At 46.3% G+C, this 20,831-nt stretch overlaps 1 protein-coding gene across 1 annotated transcript in view; it reads right to left on the reverse strand.

The window, feature by feature from the left end:
• The window catches only part of Sae1 (SUMO1 activating enzyme subunit 1), a 53,687-nt gene extending 33,247 nt beyond the window's left edge, over nt 1-20,440 (reverse strand). Inside the window, exons 1-5 of the mRNA XM_006991459.4 lie at nt 20,204-20,440; nt 11,385-11,496; nt 6,467-6,640; nt 4,610-4,752; nt 2,514-2,613 (exon numbers count right to left, since the gene is read on the reverse strand). Of these exons, the coding sequence (XP_006991521.1) occupies nt 2,514-2,613; nt 4,610-4,752; nt 6,467-6,640; nt 11,385-11,496; nt 20,204-20,310 (636 nt within the window). The 5' untranslated portion in view covers nt 20,311-20,440. The remainder of the gene's footprint in view (nt 1-2,513; nt 2,614-4,609; nt 4,753-6,466; nt 6,641-11,384; nt 11,497-20,203) is intronic.
• Between the last annotated feature and the right edge of the window lie 391 nt (nt 20,441-20,831).

Raw genomic sequence — 20,831 nt, forward strand, 5'->3', positions numbered from 1 at the left:
CCGTGCACCCTCAAGGGCTCAGGACTGGAATCCTAGCTCAACAGTCCCATTGTAACAGCTGACTAACAATGTCAGCTGGGGAATATTTTGATAGCTTCAATTTCTGCCCCTTCTAAGGAAGACACTGCACAAAAGGCAAAGTGCCGGCAGAGCCCTCAGGAATGGCACACCAAGGCTGCCAAGTACTGGCCTGGGCTCCCCACATTCTCCTCATAGTGAGATAAAGTGGCTCCCAAAAGAGGCTTCCATATCCACCCTAGAGGGCACCATCAGAAATGACTCCAGGGAAACTTCCAGCTGTGAATGGCTAACAAAGCAAGGGCTTTTTCCATTTGAATGCAAAAAGCAGACCTCAATCAGAGAAGGCCCTTAAGCCATAAACCCCTTCACACCAGGGCCAAGTGTCACACTTGTAAGAGGGTGTGATTTATAAACTGACAGAGCCGCCCACAAAGCTCCTTTTGTGCCCCTCCATTTGTTAACAATGTCTCTCCCCACCAAACTCAGGCAGCCATGCAGAGAAAGACTGACTGGGCCTCAAAAAGAAAGGACCCCAGGTTTGGCCCAAACTCTAATGTTCACTCTGGGTAATTACAGTCCTGTGAATAGACACTAAAATTAGAGCTTAATAATTCCTCTGCATCAGGCTCACAGATAAAGCTATCCCAACACAAACACAAAAGTAAGGGAAAGAAAATGCACAGCTGTCTTGCCAGAGGCCTTAGTCCCACTTCTGAGGATCCTGAATTCTATGGACCCTCAACCCCCAATGCAACTTTAACTGGACATTCCAACCAGCTGGTTTCCTTTCAACATTTAAATCTACAAGGTAAATATGAGCTTGGTCGCATCATTTCTCAGTTTAACAAAACCAACACCAAGCACTTTACATTGTTTTCTCCAGTACAAGACTCCCTTTTCTAACACCAGCTAGAGACACCATTGCCTTCCTAACTGCTTTCTCCAAAATGAGATTAAACACTGCATCAGATCCAAATACTGCCTAAACCCCAAATGTAAACTTCATTAAAAAGTACACAGTGGCCCCAAGACTCAGCTGTAGAGCTTGCTAACCCAGCATGTGTTAAGGCCCTAGGTTCTATACCCAATCCTGGGAGGGGAGGACAGGGGACATCAACAAGCCACACACACACACAGCACCAGTGATCACTACACACATATCAAAGATCTTTCTGTTTATTTGGGAAAAAAGTAGCATGTAGCCCGGGCTAACATGGAACTGGGGCAAATGGCTTTGAATTTCTAACCCCTGGTCTTTATCTCCCTTTTTTTTTTTTTTGGTTTTTCGAGACAGGGTTTCTCTGTGTAGTTTTGGTACCTGTCCTGGAACTCACTCTGTAGACCAGGCTGGCCTCGAACTCACAGAGATCCGCCTGCCTCTGCCTCCTGAGTGTTGGGATTAAAGGCGTGCAGCGGCGGCGCCACCACCGCCCTGGCTTAGTCTCTATCTTCTGAATGTTGAGATTACAGGCATGAACTGCCATGCTGGGCTCATGTATCACAGGTTTAAACCCAGGTCCCAGCAAGGGCGAGCTCCAGCCCCACTCTTCATCTTTATGAGACAGGATCTATCACTGAACCCAGAACTCACTACACTGACTGGCCAGCAAGCTCCAGGAATCCTCTTGTCTCCAACATCCGGGCACTGGGTTTAATGAGATGCCATGTTCAGCTTCCCCACCCCGACCCTCCCATATCTGGGGACAAACTTGGTCATCATGCTTATATAGGAAACACTATCGACTGAGCACCTCCCCAGGTCACATGGTGGCTCACAATTGTCTGTAATTCCAGTCCAAAAGGGGTCTGACTTCTAGTCTTCTGAGAGTGCTGTCACACATGGCATGCACACACTCACACACTCTCTCACTACTCTCTCTTGCATGCAAGCACGTACACACACATACATACACACACGTACACACACAAGTAGAACACCCATACATATAAAGGCTAAAAAAAAAAAAGACTGAGCAAGACTTCAAACATGAACACCAGGTGTAGGCCAGACACACTAGCGCTCATTATGTACAAATACAGTTACCAGGGAATGAAAAGGGAGGAAAAAAAATTCAAGTTTAAACTGGCTCCTTCCCAGTTAGGACCTGTGCACCAATCTAAAAAAAGAAAATGATTGGGAGGGAGTGGGTGTCAAAGGAGGAAAAACGTAATGACTTCTGCTCCAGACACCAGAGGGCAAAACTGATATCTTCTATGCTAAGTAAGTTACACAAGCTTGCTATGTCTGGCCACCATGGTGCTACACCAGAACAGTACCGGAAGCAATGTGAGTAGGCTGCCAGAAGTGTACGAGATTCCTAACTTTCTTGAAAAATCTCATTTGGAGTATAAACCCATTCTCTTTGGGAGGAGCAGCATTATACCCCATTAGACGGAAGGGCCCAGTCTCGGGCCTCCCCTCAGGGTTTACCTAATTTGCAGTTATGAAGATCCCTCTCCATGCCCCAGGGGTTCTGACCTCAGTTCTTTACCTTTTTGACCATGGTTGTCTCAGATGAATCAAGTTTTGCTCTCTTGGTATCAGGTCCATCTTCTACTCCTTGACCAACTTTGGCAACTTTGGTTTTCTCTCTAGAGTGACAAGGGAAGGAAATCAAGTTTGAACCATAAGTCACATGACTGGAAAATGAATTTTAAAAATGCTATCAGGATTTTTAAATTTTTTTTAAAAAGGATATGTATGTACAAGGGCAAAAAAGCTGAGTTCTAGACCAGCCTGGTCTACAGAGTGAGTTCCAGGACAGCCAGGGCTACACAGAGAAACCCTATCTAGGAAAAAAAAGTGCAAAACAGCTTTGGGGTCTGAGGCATGGATTCAAATCTCACCTCAGCCACTAAAAACTGGTAAGTCAGTTAACCACTCTGGGAATAGCTGTCCCTGCTGTGATTAGGGGAAAAGGAGGGTGTAAGCAAACTCCCTAGCATAAACAAACTCCCATACACCAAAGAGACTGTTTTGCAAACATTCTCGAGGCACCATGACCTAAAGAACCAAACCTGGCCAAGTATGGTGGTGCACACCTTTAACCCCAGCACTTGGAAGGCAGAGGCAGGTGGATCTGTGAGTTCAAGACCAGCCTGGTCTACATGAGTTCCAAGACAGCAGGGCTATCAACCCCCCAAAAACAAACAAACAAAAAACCCACAACAACAAAAACAAACAAACAAACAAACAAACAGAATAAAGAGCCAAACCTAATTCCTCTTTCTGCTATGGGAATCTCATGCTTGAATAATCAAGCCTGCTTTTGTTATAACCGTTCAATGTATAACACTCCTAGAACCAGATCTTTCTAAGGCTTCTGTGTGACTAGGGGAGGAAATGGCGAGAAAATGTTTGACCCTTTAAAATCCCCATCCGTGTCCCCACCACACCCACCGCCGCCTTGAGACTGAGTTTCTCCGTGTAAGTCCTGGAACTCACTCTGTAGACCAGGCTAGCCTTGAACTCAGAGTGATCCACCTGTCTCTTCCTCCCAAGTGCTGGGAATAAAGGCCTGTGCTACTACCATCCAGCTCAAAGTTTCATTTCACAGGCAAGAAACTTGTGGGTCAGAGAAATACCAATGACTTGCTGGAGAGGCTGAACAATGAGAGCACTGCTTAGTAGGAAGCTCTGCCCAATCAGGCCTAGGCCTCTCTGTATCACTCACTGGCAAGGTAGGCTTCAGATGCTCTGTGTGTGTGTGTGTGTGTGTGTGTGTGTGTGTGTGTGAGAGAGAGAGAGAGAGAGAGAGAGAGAGAGAGAGAGAGAGAGAATGAATGAATGAATGAATGAATGAATATGAATATAGTAAATGGTGCCCAAATACTCAGCTTATAGTTTTATAATACTCTATCATCTGCTATCATTCACTTAAAGGCTATAAATAAAAACCACTGCAGGTCTTGTCATGCGAGAATTATTAAGCTCTGCAGCCTCATGTTCAAAATGAGGGATAAGGTCTGTCTGCTCTACCACAGTAGGCTCCACCTTGGAGCTTTTCCAAGGCAGGCTGAATGTGCCCAAAGAGCCCCCCATTTAACCAGCAGGTACTCTCTCCACCATCTCTCCACATGCAAGCACAAACTAGGGAACAAGTGTTTATAAACCAAGCTTGCCTTCCAAGGACAGTGTATGTGGGTGGCAGCCCTTAATTTCATGAGGCTGGGATTCTCCTATGATGTTTTGTCCAGAACTCTGACTGCTTCGGGCTTCAGATGACATCATCGTTTAAGTGTGGGGTCCACATATCCTAAAATTCTGAACCCATAAGATAGGTGTGGTAGTGCACACCTTTGATCCTAGCACTCAGGAAGCAGGGTTAGGTGGATCTCTGAGTTGGAAGCCAGCCTGATCTACAGAGTGAGTTCCAAGACAGCCAGACAGAGAAACCTTGTCTTGAAAAAAAACAAAACAAAAATGTTAACCCACAAAGCACTCTACTTAGTAATTTGCTAATCGCTTATTTCAGAATGTTCTAAGTATTGTAGCAAAGTAAGCTACTTCATTAGGGCAATTCATTTCCTACCATAAATACTATTCCAACTGTGGGAATACTACCCACCCTCTCCTCCCAGCACTTACTCTACAAACTCATGCTCTCCAAGATTTGCAAAGGTGTACCCATGGTACCCAAAGACATCTCCTGTGAAGAACTTGATGCTGTTTCTGTGACAGATCTGGTCAACTTTAACAATGACATCCCTGGAACAGCAAGTCAGGCACACCTGCAGAGAAACAGGAACTGACTGGTAAGAGCTGAAAACTGTGAATCACTGCCCTGCTGTCTACATAAATCTTAAATTAACTGTCTCTCTGGCAAGCTTAGGACCGGTTTCAACAAGTACAACAGGTTCTTTGGGTGCTATGATTATAAGACAAAAGAGAAGTTGCAGGTTTCAGGGTGTAGAAAGTGTAAATGATATGATGGCCACTTTTGACAACTAAGAGGATTTAGCTGGAAAGTAAAACCACTCAAGAATCTGTTCCCTTAATCCAAGAACACATAAACTACACTTCACAGTTCTCATGAAGACAGCAATATCAAGGTAATCTAAACTATTATCTAGTAATCTAAACTATTAGCTAATCTGTTAAAATCAAGCAAATTCTGGCGGCAAGTAAAACCAGTTTTTTAACAGACGCAAAGGTCATGTTTGAGGAAAACCTCCCCAACACACATGTAATCTTTTTTAAAAAAATTTATTTCATTTAGGTTATTTTTTACAACAAAGTTCTCTCAATGTAGCCTTACTGGCCTGGAACTCATTCTTGTAGACCAGGCCTGTCTCTACTTCCTAAGCACCAGGGCTAAAGGTACCTAATTTATTAATTATGTGTGTGATCAGATGTGGTGACACAGACTGTAATCTCGGCACACCGAAAGCAGAGACAGAAAGATCTCTGTGAGGCCAGCCTGGTCTACAAAGTGAGTTCCAGAATGGCCAGGGCTTTGTTAGAGAGCCTGTCTCAAAAACAAACAGGAAAAGCCGCATGCACTGACATAGAATTTAGCTTTTTCTTTCACCTCTGCATAGCCTTGGCACTGAGAGGAGATGAGGTTGGCTATGCCTCATTATGCTTATTATTGTAGTTACTGTCAAGTGCATGGCCAAAGTGATGATGTGTTAAAAAGGACACAGACACATCAAGATTAGATAGATGTTGGTTGTTGGTTATCTTTACTTTTTTAAGACAAAGTCAGCCAGGCATGGTGGCGTACACCTTTAATCCCAGCACTTGGGAGACAGAGGCAGGCAGATCTCTGTGTTCAAGACCAGCTTGGTCTACAGAGCAAGCTGTAGGACAATCAGGGCTGCACAGAGAAACCCTGCTCAGAACCTACCCCACAAAAGACAGAGTCTTATGTAGCCCAGGCTGGCCTCAAACTCAGTGTTGATCTATTCCATCTGCCAAATGTTGAGATTATAGGCATGTGCCACCAAGTTTGGCTAGGTATGCTCTTTCTTAACACAAAACACAAGCTGCAGCTTGATATTTCTAACAAGTAAGTGCAGCTGGCAACAAAATTAATCAACGACTTAAGTTTTTAGTAGAACACATGAGCAAAGATTCTGAAGGAAGATAAAATACTAATGCTGAAATCTAGTCTGGGGGAACATAAGCCCAAACAGAGAAGCAGCCAGTAGACAGCAGGCACCTCTCACAAACAACCACAAGAGGTCCAACAGACTGGACCTACACCGAAGCATACTTAATGTGTCAAGCCTAAAGAACACAAGTTTATAAATGTACATGAGAGGAAATTCTAGCACACCTACAGTGAATTTCTATGTAGTCCTGGCTGGCCTCAAGCTTGGAGCAGCCCTCCTTCCTGCCTCTGATCCCAAGCACTGGGGTTACAGGTGTGAACCCACAATGAGCTTCCACTACGACTTGAACTTGCTGACTCTCCCAACAGGCTTACACTAAGAGACTCACCGCATCAAACTGAGTGAAGAATGCCTCCGGCTTCTTCTCTATATCTTCAGTGTCCACCTTTACATCCACCATGGGGTTGAGATTCTGGGCACGTTCCAAAGAGGCCTCAGCCCTATTTCGGCCCACAGACCCAGTCTGAATCAAAAACTGAGCTCCAGGGTCTTCTGGAGATACCTAAGAAAAAAATTTTCTCCTTAATTCTTGAGTCTTTCTAGAATATAAATCTCAAAGACACTGAGCCTATAAGGATGCTAAAATGCCCACAACCAACTACTGTTATTGTTCCTACAGAAATCTGTCTAAGTTGGGTATGCTAACACACCTTTAATTTTAGCACTCAGGAGGCAGAGGCAGGTGGATCTCTGTGAGATCAAGGCAATCCTGATCTATAAAAGTCCAGGACAGCCAGGACTGTTACCCAGAGAAACCCAATCTAAAGAAACTGGGGGGGGGGGGGACACACGACGCACAGCTGTGCATGCCTTTAATACTGGTGCTCCAGAGGCAGAAACAGACTTCTGATTTTGAAGCCAGCCTGGTCTGCTTAGTTCCAGGACAGCCAGGGCTACACAGAGAAACCCTGTCTCAAACAAAACAAAACAAAACAAAAACAGAGATCAGCCAGCATCACTGAGGCAAAATCTTCTAGGAAGTATTTGTTCAGGGTCAGCACACAGAAGCTGTGGTCCGGAGGTGGCCAAGACCACACCTGTGCTAGCAGCCAAACTCGACAATGTGTGAGAGTCCCCCAGAGGTACTGCTTTTGAAGACATGAAGGTGTCACAGAGAGCAGAGCAGCTGAGGTACAGCAGGGTCAGAGGAGGGGCTTGTGGTGAAGGTACAGCCCAGCTGCCATAGAGATGCCAGGAACAAGGACTGTAGTAGCTATGGAATGGAGCGCCTCAAGATCTCTGAAGCCCAGAAGATCCTGAGTCAAAGAAGTCTGGCACTGAGCTTTACACTGTTGTTGGACTTTGATTTTGTTGTAACTGCACTCAGGTTTTTTCCCTCTTAGAGCGGGGAAGCATTTACTCTTTTCTTTCTTTCTTTTTTTTTTTAATTTTGCAGGAGCACACAGTTGAAGTTTGGGTATTTAAGAGAAATCTTGAAAGGTATTTTGCAAGTTTAAAGAAACTAAACTTTCAAAGTGTTTGAATTTTTAACTACCATGGGACTTTTACAAGTTGGGATGTTTAGAGAAGTTATAGTTGAACAGTGATGTTAGTTTAGTTTTTGCTTTTTTTCTTTGTCAACTTGACACAAGCTAGAATTATTTGGGAAGAGGAACTTCCAACTGAGAAAATGCCTTTATCAGAATGCTTACAGGCAGGTCTGTGGGGCATTTTCTTGATTAATGATTGATGTAGAAGGGCCCAGGTTAGTGTGGGTAGTAGCACACCTACGCAGGTGGTCCTAGATTGTATAAAAAAGCTCGCTGAGCAAGCCAGTAAGCAGTGTTCCCTACGACCTGTTTCAGTTTCTGCCTCCCGAGTTCCTGCGCTGAATTCCCTCAGTCATGGGGTGTGACCTCAGAGTTGCAAGCTGAAATATATATATAGTGTTTTCTTCCCAAGTCGCTTTTGGTCAGTGTTTACACAGCAATAGAAATTCTAAGACAGACTCCTGCTCTTCTTCCTTCTGAGGCTTTAATACTGGTCATTGATGGTTAAATAGCACCCCCTTGTGTTTACAAGAGAAACTCTCTCTAAAGTCTAATGTCTCCTTTACTTAAATTTGTTGGTGTGTGTGTGTGTGTGTGTGTGTGTGTGTGTGTGTGTGTGTGTGTGTGTGTTTCAAGACAGAGTTTCTCTGTGTAACAGTCCTGGCTGTCCTGGAACTCACTTGGTGGACCAGACTGGCCACCAGAACTCACAGAGACTCTCCTGCCCCTGCCCCTGCCCCTCGAGTGCTAGGATTAAAGGCATGTGCCACAATACCTGGCTTAAATTTGTTCAGATATCTAATTGCTAACAGAACAACTGGTTACTAGTGCTCAATAGTAAAGTGCTTCTCTAGCGCACACAGGACCCTAAATCTGACCTCCCTATATTGGAGGAATACCCCAACCCCCCAGGTGGGGGAGTGGAGGCAAGCAGAGAAATTGACTTCATTATTAAAGGTAGATGTCAGCAGAGCCTCAAAGACCAGGGCTACTAGTAAGCAGATTCCATATCACTCCAAGTATTCCTCACAAAACATCTAACTCAGCAAATGACTTCACCACCTCACCAGAAGCAGTAAGTCACCTCCCATCACCACCACCCCAATCACCTACTAACTATCCAAAGCACACATTCTTCCTTAATATCAAGAAAATGGACCAATTTTTCAGACCAACCCTCTGTTCTTCAGGGATCATTCCCTACTGCAAGGCTGAAATCTATGATTAAGGGCAAGGGTCCTGGACAATTCAGGTTAGACTCAAATCCTCAATTCAATCTTGGTTCAACCACTGACTGTTATTATCTACATGTACAGAAACGTGATATAGATGCTTATCATCCAACAGATAACACCTACCACATAATGTTCTGCCATTCTAGTCTCCATAAGGCCCTCTGAGATACAGCTGTGTGTAAGTCTATCTCAGGGCTGTTCACGTCAGTAAGCAAAATTCCACAAACAATTCACTGACCCTATAGCCAAGTCTACATGATTCCACAGTCTTCTAAACTATTTTGCACCACTGCCTCCCAGGGGTGTTCTTAGGGAAATTGCAGGAGGAAAAGCATGGTGTATTTATGGACTGTTAAATTTATCTGATGGGAGTTGAGCTAGTTAAGCTGACCAGCACTAGACTGCAGGAAGTCCGTTAGAAACCATGCCTAACTCTAACCCTGGAGTGCTTTTATATTATCACTGCTCGGGTTCTCTACAATGTAGCTGGGGTTGAGGACCACTACCTCAAGAAAGGAGAAGGCACTGTGGTCCTCCAGGTAGGGGAAGAAAATCCACCTGTGCCTCCCAACACTGGACAGCCCTTGGTATTCTTCTGACATGGCATCAGAACCACTCACTCACCTCCTGGTATAGGATGGACCCACTGGAGTCCCACAGCCAGATAATGGTTTGGGAAATCCCATTTATACTTTCGATACCAAGAGCTGCCAGTTACAAAGTGTCTGGGCAGGTGTACTAATCCTCTGGATGTGCTCCTGCCTGTAGAGGGCACTGTAGTCTTAGACATGTCCTCTGTCTTGACTGCCTGCTCACACAAATGTATTTCCTTAGGTTTTCTTTCATTTTTAAATGCTTGTCATTTGAGAGTTTTGATATGTAACTGAGGATGACTTCAAACCTGCAGCGATCCTCCTGCAGCTGCTTCTTAAGTGCTGGGATTACAGGTATGTACCACCATGCCACTCTCCCCTTAGGTTTAACTTAAAAATCAATTTTTAGTTGGGGATATAGCCCAGTTGGCATAGTATTTGCCTAGCAAGCATAAAGCCCTGGGTTTGACTGCCAATGCTTCATAAATAGAGTACGGTAGCTCTTGCCTATAATAATAGCACTGGAAAAGTGGAGGCAAGATCAGAAGTTCAAGGTTACCTTCAGCTGAAGTTTGAGGTCAGCTTTAGCTAACTGAAATCTTTCTACCTCAGTAACAATAAAAATGCTAGGCACGCGGGCGGTGGTGGCGCACGCCTTTAATCCCAGCACTCGGGAGGCAGAGCCAGGCGGATCTCTGTGAGTTCGAGGCCAGCCTGGGCTACCAAGTGAGCTCCAGGAAAGGCGCAAAGCTACACAGAGAAACCCTGTCTCGAAAAACCAAAAAAAAAAAAAAAAAAAAAAAAAAAAAAAATGCTAGGCACAATGGTGCATTCCTTTAAATCGCAGCACTATGGAGGCAAAGGCAGGCTGACCACTGTGAGTTTGAAGTCAGCTTGGTCTACATACAAAGTTCCAAGCCAGCTCTTACATAGTTGAGAGCTAGTCTTAAAAAGAGTTGCAGCTGCCTGGCATGGTGAAGCATGCCTTTAATCTCAGTACTCAGGAGGCAGAGGCAGGCTGGTCTACATAGAGAAGAACGTGCCTCAAAACAAACAAATAAAAGAAGTTGTGGCTGTAACACTAAGCAAGTGAAGCCCATGTTCCTCTTGTATTGCAGTACAAAGTTGTAGATTTCTGAGACAGTCTCATGCATCTCTGAGGCTACACTGCAAGTTCCAAGGCAGCCTGAACTACACAGTGAGGCCCTGCCTCGAAAGACCAAGAAGCAAGCAAAGAAACAAAAATTGTTAGAAAACCTACATGTCCCTGAGGCGTGAAGATGTGTAAAGAAGCACCTTCACCCTGAAGGAAGGACAGGCTGGAGACACTGCACCAGAACCAGGCGCTGCTCTAGTATCTCCTCCACACCCTGCTCAGTCAATACTGAATGCTCACTGTTCTCCTCTGTGTAAGCAGTCTATACACCTTCTCTCTGATTCAGTATTTCTCTCAAAGCAATGTTAGTGAACCATCTACACCAAGATTAAGTCCTTTTTTTTTTTTTTTTGAGAGTTGCACTTACGTAGTAAACACCAAGCTTGAACTTACAACCCTGCCTCAATCTCCTGAGTGTTGAGATTATAGGTGTGTGCCATGAGACATCTTTATTTGGGGGGGGGGGGGAGTTGGTTTTTTGAGACAGGGTTCTCTGTGTAGCTTCTCTGTGTAGCTTTGTGCCTTTCCTGGCCCTGCCTCCTGAGTGCTGGGATTAAAGACGTGCACCACCACCGCCCGGCTGAGACATCTTTTAAATGTACCCATTCCTGAACCACCCCAGAATTTCTGAATCAGCAGCTCAGGAGTGAGGGCCGTACATAGGCCTCAAGGCTTTTGTCTACCAGCACAGTGCCACCGGACCTGGCTTGGCACCGCAGCACGCACAGCACTGCATCTTGAGGGGAGACAGGGCGAGCAGAGGGAAACATACCTGCTCGTGATCCAGCATGGTCAGTCCTTTCACTCCTGCCAGGATAAGATTCTTGGCAATTTCAGCCCCAAGTCCTTTCATGCCGACAATCAGCACCCGGGAAGCTCGAAGCCTGTAGACACAGGCTATGTTAACTTGATGACTCCAAACAGTGGGATGTGTTCAATCACAGGACAATAACAAACACTTTATTTTCACTATACACACTGAAGCACCACTGAACCTTCATATTTAGGAAAATGGGTTCCAAACAATCCTTCAGAGAACATTACTCCTTTTTTGTTTGTTTGTTTGTTTGTTTCTCAAGACAGGGTTTCTCTGCATAGCTTTGGAGCCTGTCCTGGAACTCGCTCTGTAGACCAGCTGGCCTCGAACTCAGAGATCCCCTTTGCTCTGCCTCCCGAGTGCTGGGATTAAAGGCGTGCAACACCACCACCCAGCCTAGAACATCACTTCTTTATTGAGCACCTACCATAACATGCACCTTCTCTATCTACAGTATGCAAACAGCAGTCCATAAGGTAGCTCTTCAAGCACAGACTTGAAGAGTTTTATGGGGCTGGGGTGGTAGAATTTGGCCTTTCACATGAGCTCCTACATGGATCCCAAGAACCACAAAGAAATAAAATTTTAAAAAGGACAAAGGAAGATTCGAATTTTAAACAGAACAGTGATAATGATGAAAACCTTTCAGACCAAGCAGCTGAGGTAGGAAGGATCTCCAGAAGCTCAGTCCAGACTTGATTACAGAGACCTTGTCTCAACAAAAAGAAACCTGGAGGAGGTGCTTTTTAATCAAAGGGAAATACATAACTATCAACATACAGATAGTTGAAAGGAAATCATTCCAACTGTAGAAAACTAAACGTGTAAACACACAAGCTCAGGAAAAGGATGTCTGGGCTCAACATGTTTCAGACACAGCAAGAACAGAGGCTGCAAAGCAGTGCACAAGGAACCCATGCCAGGTATGAGAGTGAGGGGCATGGCATGAGGGCTTGGTGGGCACTAGAGGGTCTGGACTCAATTCTAAGGCATGTGGTGAGATCATGTCACAGTTAGCAGAAGACTGGGGTAGTTATGTACGTGTACCCTCAGACTAGTATGACATCCAAAGAGGTGCTGAAGAGGGCAAGTATATTTACTAGGAACCGGGTACTGAACTCAGGGCTCTTGCATAGAAGGCAAGTGCTTTAGCAATGAAGTATCACCCCAGCTCGGCAAGAGGAACATTATTTAATCTGGAGCACACAAGCAGAACGCATGACAGCATGAAAGTGTGCTTAAGAATGAGAAGGTGTCGGTGCACACCTGTGATTCCAGCACTGGGGAGGTGGAAACAGGGTAAGGGGGTAGGTTCGGAGTCATGTCTGGCCACACAGAAAGTTTGAGGCCAACCTGCGGGTAGGGGAACTGCTTTGATCTCTGTCAAGAGAAAGAAAATGAAACCAAAATAATAATAATAATAATAATAATAATAATAAGTAACCCAGTTGTGAGAGGCAGGATTGTTTCACAGTATCCTGAAAGTCTTGATCCACAACTATCCAAAGTCAGAATTTATCAAGTCTGAGAGGGCAATTCAGACCTTGCTTCTGCACTGTTGGACAAGGCCCTAAGGACCAGGTAGTGCAGTCCATCACAGCCACACTGGGGTTGTGGCGATTCAAGGCTTCTAGCAACCCCAGTGTTGCTGTCCTGGTTCTGTCACACAGCAGACCAGCTCTGTTCAAGTGCCAGCACCTGGAGACCACCAGGGGCTCTTTTCCAAAATTACTCTGATGATCATGAGTGCTTGCTTACACAGAATTACATTTAGGAGCCTTTAATAAGTATAGTAGTCATCAGAGTGCTGGGGTGCATCCCTGCAATCCCAACACTCTAGAGTCTAAGGCAGAAGGATTGAGAGTTTGAGGCCGGCCTTGGTTATGGCACGATATAATTCTAAAGCTACAAACAAAAACAAAGCTGGACACGGTGGGGGAGCACCCTATAATCCCAGGTACTTAGAATTCAAGGTTATCCTATGCTTGAGGTCAGCCTGAGTTTTGAGTCTTTCTAACAAAAAAAGAATCAGCAAGGCATGATGATGCACACCACACTAGTTCATATGACAGCCAACATTATGACTATGTAGTAGAAAGGAATACTCTCAAAAGGAAACTCTAAGTTATCATTTAGCCGGGCTTGGTGGTACTCACCTTTAATTCTGGCATTGAGGAGGCAGAGGCAGGTGGATCTCTGTGAGTTCAAGGTCAGCCTGGTCTACATAGCAAGTTCTAGTACAGCCAGAGCTACATAGTAAGACCCTGTCTCCAAAACACACACATAGATAGATAGATAGATAGATAGATAGATAGATAGATAGATAGATAGATAGATAAAGTTTGTGTGGTGTGTACATGTGCGAGTGAGAACACAGTAAACTTTTAGAAGTTGGCTGGCTCTCTCCTTCCCCCATGGTTTCCAAACAAGCACTTATTGTTTACCAACTACACTCAAGAGGCAGACAGAGGCAGGCAAATCTCTGAGTTCGAGGCCCAGTCTGGTCTACAGAGTGAGTTCCAGGACAGTCAGGGCTAAACAGAGAAACTCTATCTCAAAAAAAGGGGGCAGATAAATGCAGGCACATAACTGCAAATGTAAAGCCATCTTGGTCATCAAACTGAGTTTCAAGCTTGTCAGGATCTCAAACAAAAGCATCATCTAGATTCTAGAGCAATACCTGGCATGTAACAAATGTTCCACAGGTGTTAACAGAGACTTACTGAACTCTTCAAACCCCCCCCCCCACCTTCATTATAAAAGCCTGGCTAGCCATACACTTGAATCTGTATTTTCAGCACCCACTCACAGAAAGAACTGAGACTTGGTCTCATTCACCCCAAGTTGCCCTAAAACTATGTAGCAGAGGACAGCCTTGAACTGTGACCCTCCTGCCTCTCTCTATCTCTAGTACACTAATAGGTGTGCACCCTTCTTGCCCAGCATATGTGGTACTAGGATCAAACCCAGGGCTTCATGCACACAAGGAAGATAAGCAACTGAGTTCATTGCCAGCTGATAAAATCTACAGCTCAGCCAGGTGGTGGTGGCGCACACCTTTAATCCCAGCACTCGGGAGGCAGAGGCAGGCGGATCTCTGTGAGTTCGAGGCCAGCCTGGTCTCCAAAGCAAGTTCCAGGAAAGGCGCAAAGCTACACAGAGAAACCCTGTCTCAAAAAAAAAAAACCTACAGCTGACATTTAGTTGTTCAGAACTTACCTACACACTACTTTACTAGTTTTACCTCCTTACCCCCCAGCATGCCCTCAGCTTTCCATCTCCAGACTTCAAAATCACATTTCACACTCTCTTCAACACATGACCTCTTCCTCCCTAGCCTACTCAAGCTCCCTCACCCCAGTGCTATTCCTCAGCACCCATGCTGGTTAATATTCACTGACAACTTAGATTTAGAATCACCATGTACACACAGCTCTGGGTATGTTCTATGACAGGTTTTGGGTTTTTTGTTTGTTTTTCGAAACAGGGTTTCTCTGTGTAGTTTTAGAGTCTGTCCTGGATCTAACTTTGTAGACCAGGCTGGCCTCAAACTCACAGAGATCCGCCTGGCTCTGCCTCCCGAGTGCTGGGATTAAAGGTGTGCGGCACCACAGCCTGGCCCTGTGACATTTATAGGAAGGTTCAATGGGACGGGCAATGACAGTGGCACACACCTTTAATCCCGAGCACTCAGGCAGACACAGGTGGATCTCTATGAATGAGGCCAGCCTGGTCTACAGAGCTAGTTCTACAACAGCCAGGACTACACAAAGAAACCCTGTCTCAAAAAAAAAAAAAAGTTCAATAGAAGATGGCAGACCTACCCTGACTGTGACACCATCAGTGGAGTGGATCCCCATTCAATAAAAAAGACAAAGAGAGGCTCTTGTTCTACAAGCAAAAGTGCTTTCTGCCTGAGGATGGAAGCCTGAGGACATGAGTGCTATTCTCAGAAGCCACAAAAAGTTAGTAGAGAACCAAGTCCACAAAGTTGCCCTCTAACCTCCCACAGACATTCAGTAATAAATAAATTCCCAGCACTCAGGGGCAGCAGCAAGTAGGATCTCTATGAGTTCAAGATTAGCCTGGTCTACCAAGCTACTTCCTAGACCCTGTCTCAAAACAAACAAAAATAGTAAGTTTAAAAAGGAGGCAGGGGCCGGGCAGCGGTGGCGCACGCCTTTAGTCCCAGCACTAGAGAGGCAGAGGCAGCCGGATCTCTGTGAGTTCCAGGACAGGCTCCAAAGCTACAACAGAGAAACCCTGTCTCCAAAAAAAAAAAAAAAGAAAGAAAGAAAGAAAAAAAAGGAGGCGGGGAACAGAGTACTGACTGTTGACCTTTCCTGACTAGCTGCAGTACCACCAGCTCTCTGTCACACATCCCTGCTGCCTGGCTTTCTTGCCATAATGGACTGTACCCTCAAAACAAATCACAGCAATGAGAAAATGTTAACACACAGGCCTTTCTTTTTAAATTTCTATTATTTTGTGTGGATGTATGCCATGCCCATATGTGGAGATCAGATGAAACTCAGGAGTCCATTCTGTTCTTCCACTGAGACTGAAACCATGTTGTCAGGTTTTGCAGCAAATGCCTTTACCTGCCCAGCCAGTCCTGGGGGCCTTTCCTACCATGGCACACTCAAGGGAAAATGACCTCTCCAGAACTTTCCTTGCAGCAGCAACATTAAAGGTCTCTAACAGGTTTAATAGAGCAGACTTGTCATCCCACCTGCTCAGGAGGCTGAGGCAGGAGGATCAAAAGTACAGAGTGAAGCTAGCTAGCTGGGAGAGGTGGCTCACACCTGTAATGAGACAAAGTGTGAGACCCTGTCTCAAAACACACAGAGAACTGAAAACCCTAAAAAGAGGCTGCTATGTGTACATATTTACAAAAAGAAAAGGGTTCTGACCAGTCTCGGGTAACTGAAGGGCTTCTCCTGCTCCCCACCCCACAACCATTACAACATAGCTCTTCAGAACAAGTGGTCTGGAATTGTTCGCTTTATTCAACAGCAATCAAAAATGAGTATCATATTTGTAATCTTAACCACACAGGCCAGGGCCCCAGAGACTATAGCTTACTTATGGCTCGTTACATGAAAAGGGCTTAAAACACTACCTGGCACACATTCAGCACTGAATGAAGTAGCTATTATTCATAATCTCTGAAGTTGCAATTCTCCATCTAGGAATCAATCCTACAGAAGGACATGAGCATAAAAATTACACACAAGCTTTCAGTGGCAATACTGTAGCCAACAAAGTTTGTGTGAGGCACAATTGAGTTGAAAAACATGCACAACATACACAGAAGTGTACCGTCTTCCCCTGCCCAAACTATATCCTGACCGATGCAAATCATCAGTTCTCACCCACAAAATTCAACAGGACCCAGGAGTAAGCAAGCACATGTAGTTCCAGCTGTGTAAGCTGGGGCAGAAAGATAATTACTTGAACCCAAGAAGAACAAAGCAAGACCCTGTTTCTTTACTTAAAAATAAGAAGATTTATTAATTACTTTGCTGTATTTGCTTGCATGTCATTCTTTTTCCTTTTTTTTTTTTTTGGGTGTGTGTGTGTGTGTGTGTGCGCGTATGTGGTGTGCAGGAGCCACAGAAAGCTAGATCCCCTGGAAGTGGAGTTGTAGGAAGTTGTGAGCTGCCATATGGGTACCAAGAACCGCATTTCAGTCTCCTGACAGAGTAGTTAAGTGCTCTTAACCGAACCATCTCAACAGCCCAAGATCCTGTTTTTTTCCTTTCTTTCTTTGGTTTTTCTAGACAGAGTTTCTCTGTGTAACCCTGTCTGTCCTGGAACTCAGAGATCCACCTGCCTCTGCCTTCTGTGCTGGGACTAACAGCATGCACCACCACCACCCGGCCCTGCTTCTTAAACGTACAAAAACAAAGGAGCTGTGGCTATAGCTCAGTTGGCAGAGTACTTGCCTAGCGTGCACAAAACACGGGATTCCGTCTCCAGCACAGCATAAATGAGGTGTGGCTCACCCTTGTAATCCAAACACTCCAGAGACAGAAGTAGAGGCAAAGAGGATCTCAAGTTCACGGTGATCAAACTGAATGGAAGACCAACCTGGGTTACAGGAGACCCTGTTGAAATACATTTGGCCTCCCTGCCTCCATTTGTCCCTCACAATCTACTGCCCACATTTCAAAGACATGTCTTCTTTGCCCTACTGGGGGTAGAACTCAGGGCTTCATATGCTAGGCCCCTTCTGCAACCACTGATCAGCCCAGACAGAGCTCTTACAATGTGAGCTACATCTTACCACACTGTTCAAAGATTTGAATGGTCTCTCTGCGAGCTGCTTACTGGAAACTCAATCCTGTGGATCCTCTCACTTCAGCTCATTCTACACTCTTTCTTTCCCCTGCTGACCTGCTAAAGCCAAATCAGCTTCCCTTCACAGGAACTAAGGCTACTTCCAACAGAGGACCCTGGCATCAAAGGATCCTAGAAGCCCATAATGACCTTCTAATCTTTGTAGAGTGTTTTTCTTTTTTAGGAAGGAGAGATGAGATTGAGATTAAGTACATGAGCTACTGAGCCCTTTTTTATGCAGTGCTAGAGAGGGAACCTGGGCTTTGTATATGCTAAGCAAGCACTCTATCAACTAAGTTATACGCCCAGCTAACACAGACTTGTCTAATGATGCAGAGAATTTACTGATGTCTTCTGAGTGTAGTTGTTCTTTTTGTTTGTTCGTGACGGGGTTTCACTGTGTAGCCCTGGCTGTCCTGGAACTTGCTCTGTAGACCAGGCTGGCCTCAAATTCACAGAGATCCTCCTGCTCCGCCTCCCAAGGGCTGGGATTAAAGGTGTGAGCCGCTGCCATCGCCCGACCTGTGTGTGTAGTTGTTCTTATGCTATCTCATTTGCTTCAATCTCATAAAGTAGAGTCATTCCTTTTTTCTTCAGAGATTTTACACGTCTGTGTGTTAACATCTGAGTGTATATATGTGAAACATGTGTGCAGTTCCCAGAGTCCCTGGAACTAGTTAAACATGGTTGTGAATCATCATGTAGATTGGAGAGACCACATGCAGGGCTACTGTAAGAGCCGCCAGTGCTCTTACCCCATCATCTACCTCTCTAGCTCCCAACCCACCCACGCCCCCTTTTTTTTAAAGTGAGGGTCTCACTATGTAGCCCTGGCTGGCCTGGAACTCACAATGTAGATCAGCTGGCTTCAAACTCACTGGGAAGAAAGGTGTGTGCCACCATGCCAAGACTGGCCTTGAACTTCTGATCTTCCTGCATCTACCTACTGAGTGCTAAAATGATAGGCATTTACCCACACATCTAGTTTATATGGCATCTACCTCCCTCCTCCACCTCCTGAGCAGTGGGATTACAAGCGTGAGCCACCTCATCAATGCAGTTTTCTGTTTGACTGGAGTGTATTTATGTAGCCCTGGCCTGCCTCTGACATGACTGAAGGCTTGTACCACCTGCCGTGCCTGGCAGTATTTTTGATTTTTGAGGTAAGGTGTCACTGTGGCTCAGAATGGTATCAAACTCATTATGTACTGCAGGCTAGCCTGGAGCCCACTCCTCCATCCCAGCCTCCTAGGTGCTGGGATTTGGGGTGTGTGCCACTACTTTGGAGCCTTATTATTTTGAAACCTTATTATTTATGAATACTGTCCTCAGTCCCCATCAGAACGTAAGCTTCAAGTGGGGAAGGAGCCTATTCTGTTCAATGAAAAATGTTCAGGTAGCCCAAGCATGATGCCTCACCAAGTGAAGTGCTTGTCTTGAAGGCCTGGGGGGAACCCTGGCAACCTGAATTCAAACCTCAGAATCCACATCAAGGTGAAATAGCACAAAGTTGTCCTTTGGCATCCACATCCACACCATGAACACATCAACAAATACATCACATTCTAAAACTTCTCCCCAAAAAATGTTTAAGGAGCTAAGGTGTGGTGGTGAATGCATGTAACCCCTAGCACTTGGGAAGGTAAGGAAGAGGATCTCTGCAAGTTAATTTGTTTTGAGACACGGTCTCACTGTGTAGCTCTGGCTGCCCTGGAACTATAGAGCCCAGGCTGGCCTCGAACTCACAGAGAACCACCAGCCTCAGTTTCCAGCCTCAGTTTCCAGAGTGCCGGAATTAAAGATGTGCAAAACCGTGCCCAGCTAATAATAATAATAATAATAATAATAACAATTGGAAAACGGGAAAGAAGCCGTCTGCGGTGGCGCACTCCTCTAACCCCAGCACTCACTCGGGAGGCAGAGGCAGGCGGGTCTCTGAGTTCCAGGACAACTGTCTTGGGGGGTTGGGGGTGGAGGGACACGGGACAGGACCCATGACAATGTGCTCAATAAATCCGGCCATTCTGAGCCTCTCCAGGCGTCCCTTTGTCAGGACTCGCTCCCAAATCCTCCCCAGGGGAGCCTGTGGGGTGTGCCGGGTCCCCAGGGCGCCCACCCCAGGTTCCCACCGAATGGAAGTCAATGAGCTCAGCCCGCCTCTCTCACGCCCTAAGCTCCACCACCACCCGTGGCCGACTCTGGCGGAGCCTCGGGTTCGAATCCTCCCTCTTCCCCGCCTCCTCCGAGGACACCCGCTCTCTCACCCGGGGGGGGGGCGTCACCACCTCCCACACTTTGCAGAAACACCCTCCATTCGTCCTGTCCGAGTCACTGGGGAACCCAGGTGCGTCCATCACGACGCGGCTTTGCCAACAGGCCCCACCCGCTCCCCCGGGCCCCCCAGGCCGGCTCGGGCCGGCCGCGCCCCTCACCGCTTCTGGGCCTCCAGTCCCCACAGGCGGATCTGCCGGTCATACTGCGCCGCCTCCTCCTCGCTGATGCCGCCGCCGCCGCCGCTGGCCTCTTCCTTCTCCACCATGGCGCCGGCTCTCACCCGCTCCCGCTCTCGCCAACCGCCAGCGGAGCCGTGCGCCGGGCTCGCGTCTGCGCCTGCGCAGAGAGCCGCGTCTGCGCAGTGTGCGCAGTGGCCGCCCCCGCGCACTCCCGGGGACCACGTGGGTTCCCGAGGCTCCCAGGCCCGCTAGCTGCCGCGGGTCACGTGAGGGGGACGTCCATCAATCCCGGAGAGGGACACGAGGGGGAGAAGGGAAAAAAAAAAAGTGGCGGGAGTTTTGGCTCCGCGGGGATGTCCATGTGGTCATTTATGAAGCTGGACTTGGGTTTATCGAGTTCTCGCGGGGAATCCTGCATCGATGGTAGGAATAAATAAATAAAGTGGGCCGGGCGGTGGTGACCACGCCTTTCATCCCAGCACTCGGGAGGCAGAGGGAGGCAGAGGCAAGCGGATATTCTGTGAGTTCGGGGCCAGCCTGGGCTAGAGAGGGAGTTCCAGGACAGGCTCCAAAGCTACACAGAGAAACCCTGTCTCGGAAAACCAAA

Source organism: Peromyscus maniculatus, chromosome 1 (assembly GCF_049852395.1).
Source record: "Peromyscus maniculatus bairdii isolate BWxNUB_F1_BW_parent chromosome 1, HU_Pman_BW_mat_3.1, whole genome shotgun sequence".
Classification (NCBI taxonomy): Eukaryota; Metazoa; Chordata; class Mammalia; order Rodentia; family Cricetidae; genus Peromyscus; species Peromyscus maniculatus.